Here is a 1,915-nt window from a genome sequence, read left to right as displayed (position 1 = left end):
ACAGCAATGAGTAGATAGCGGTGTTCGACACAAAAAGTAACCAAGTTTATCATGTGGTGTAAATAATTTAGCATAGCTACTAGGCAGTGTAGACCAGATTTATTTGAATAGTTTCTACTGATCTCATTTCTCACTCTTCTGTTTTCTGGTCTTCTTTCTCTTTTCGTTGTTTTTATTCTTTTGGGATTGAAAAAAAAAAAAAAAAAAAAACCAAAGGGGACCAGAAGAAATTAATTTTTTAGCATCCTACAACTCCCAACCACCGTGCACGACGTACTGATAGTGATTGAACGTAATTAGAATCAGATTGTGTCTTGTTCCAACTTCAAACAGCTGTTACTCAAACCTTATCAGTCAAGTGAAGTTTAGATATGGGCATACATCAATCAAGCATCTAAGTTTAATTAACACCAACCACCGTCAAATTAACTCTCCTTTACTTGAGCCCTATATAAGAAGTTGATCTCCAGATCAACTTCACTCAAATCACCAATACTTCCATAGAGTTAATTCAAGCCCAATCTTAGACCTTTTTTTCTTTATTGTGCCCTTTTGAGTTTCATCGTCAACTGCTATGGCAAAGCACGGTGGACTTGCTTGTTTTGCTCTAGTCATCTTGTGCATGGCAGTCCTGGTTGTGCCCCATGCAGAGGCCATAACATGCGGCCAAGTATCGGGCGCGGTGGCGCCGTGCATTAACTACGTAAGGAATGGTGGAGTAGTGCCACCTAGTTGTTGCGGTGGGATTAGGGGCCTCGTCGGGGCAGCCAAGACAACTGCTGATCGGAGAACTGCTTGCAATTGCTTGAAGTCAGCTGCCGGCAGAATTCCGGGCCTCAAACCCGGCCTCGCTGCTGGACTCCCGGGCAAATGTGGCGTCAGGGTTCCTTTTCCAATCAGCACCAGCGTCGACTGCTCCAGGTACGTATTAGTAGTATCTTTCTTAATTTCTTAATAATCGAGCAATCTAATGATCAAAGGAACGACACGCATGTTTTTAAGTTAATCTGTTTAAGATCCGGGTATTGATGGGAACATGGATTTTGCAAGTTATGGAAGAATTAAGCACACATTGTTGGACTCTAGGACCTAGTCCCACAACTAGAAGAAGATCGGTAGCTAAGTGATTGAGTTCTGTAGTTCCTGCTCGTACAAAATTGGCTCTTGAGATTATGAAGTTTTTCGATAAATTTAGATCTAATATTTCTACTAACGAGTGAAAGGAAGATCCATCTATTGCTACTAAAGAACTTGTTCAAATGTAGTTTACACTTCCTTCACGTCCTTCTACAACCATAGAAAAAAAAACTCAAAAATATTCACATGTTTATTTACTTTTGTTAGACCAAAATATTCGCATGTAAATATACCCAACCGGGCAACATATAATAGAGAATGCCCATGGCCTAGCCTAGCTTAATTACCCTCTAGATCTGTAAATGGATTAAAACTCCATGTTATGATTTGCTGCTATTTCTATTAATGTGTATTCAAAATACCTTCCTTAAGTAAACATACAAACTAGAATTGAGCTCAATAAATAGAAGGGATCTTATTCATTGCCCTAACTATTGAGTAAGGCCAGACAAATCTCTTAACATTTTTCTGTATATCTTTCCCTTGTGTTGCAGGGTGACTTGAGGCGAGCTAGCAACCCTCTTCTACTTTTGACTGTACAAGAGCTAGAAGATGTACTAGTCGGAATATCTCTAAATAAGATGGATATTAGGCCAAGCCCTTAGGCTTACCCAATGCCCCGTTGAGAGTTGTCTCTCTTTATTAGTAGTATCTTGTGCTTATGGTGTCATGTGTGGACGGTGGACACCACCAGACAGATGCATGTTACCATATTTACCCGTTTGATGGTACGTGTACCTCTCTTGTTATTAATGTATTGTACTGAGTGGTTGGCATA

General features: G+C 40.1%; 1 protein-coding gene across 1 annotated transcript; it reads left to right on the top strand.

The window, feature by feature from the left end:
* The first annotated feature begins 379 nt into the window (after nucleotides 1-379).
* LOC113692870 (non-specific lipid-transfer protein 1-like) lies at nucleotides 380-1,915 on the top strand. Its single transcript, XM_027211472.2, has 2 exons — nucleotides 380-921; nucleotides 1,632-1,915. The coding sequence occupies exons 1-2, from the start codon at nucleotides 575-577 to the stop codon at nucleotides 1,639-1,641; spliced, it is 357 nt and encodes a 118-aa protein (XP_027067273.1). The 5' UTR covers nucleotides 380-574; the 3' UTR covers nucleotides 1,642-1,915.

This window comes from Coffea arabica, chromosome 6c (genome assembly GCF_036785885.1).
Source record: "Coffea arabica cultivar ET-39 chromosome 6c, Coffea Arabica ET-39 HiFi, whole genome shotgun sequence".
NCBI classification, from domain to species: domain Eukaryota; kingdom Viridiplantae; phylum Streptophyta; class Magnoliopsida; order Gentianales; family Rubiaceae; genus Coffea; species Coffea arabica.
This window is presented reverse-complemented; position numbering and strand designations above follow the sequence as displayed.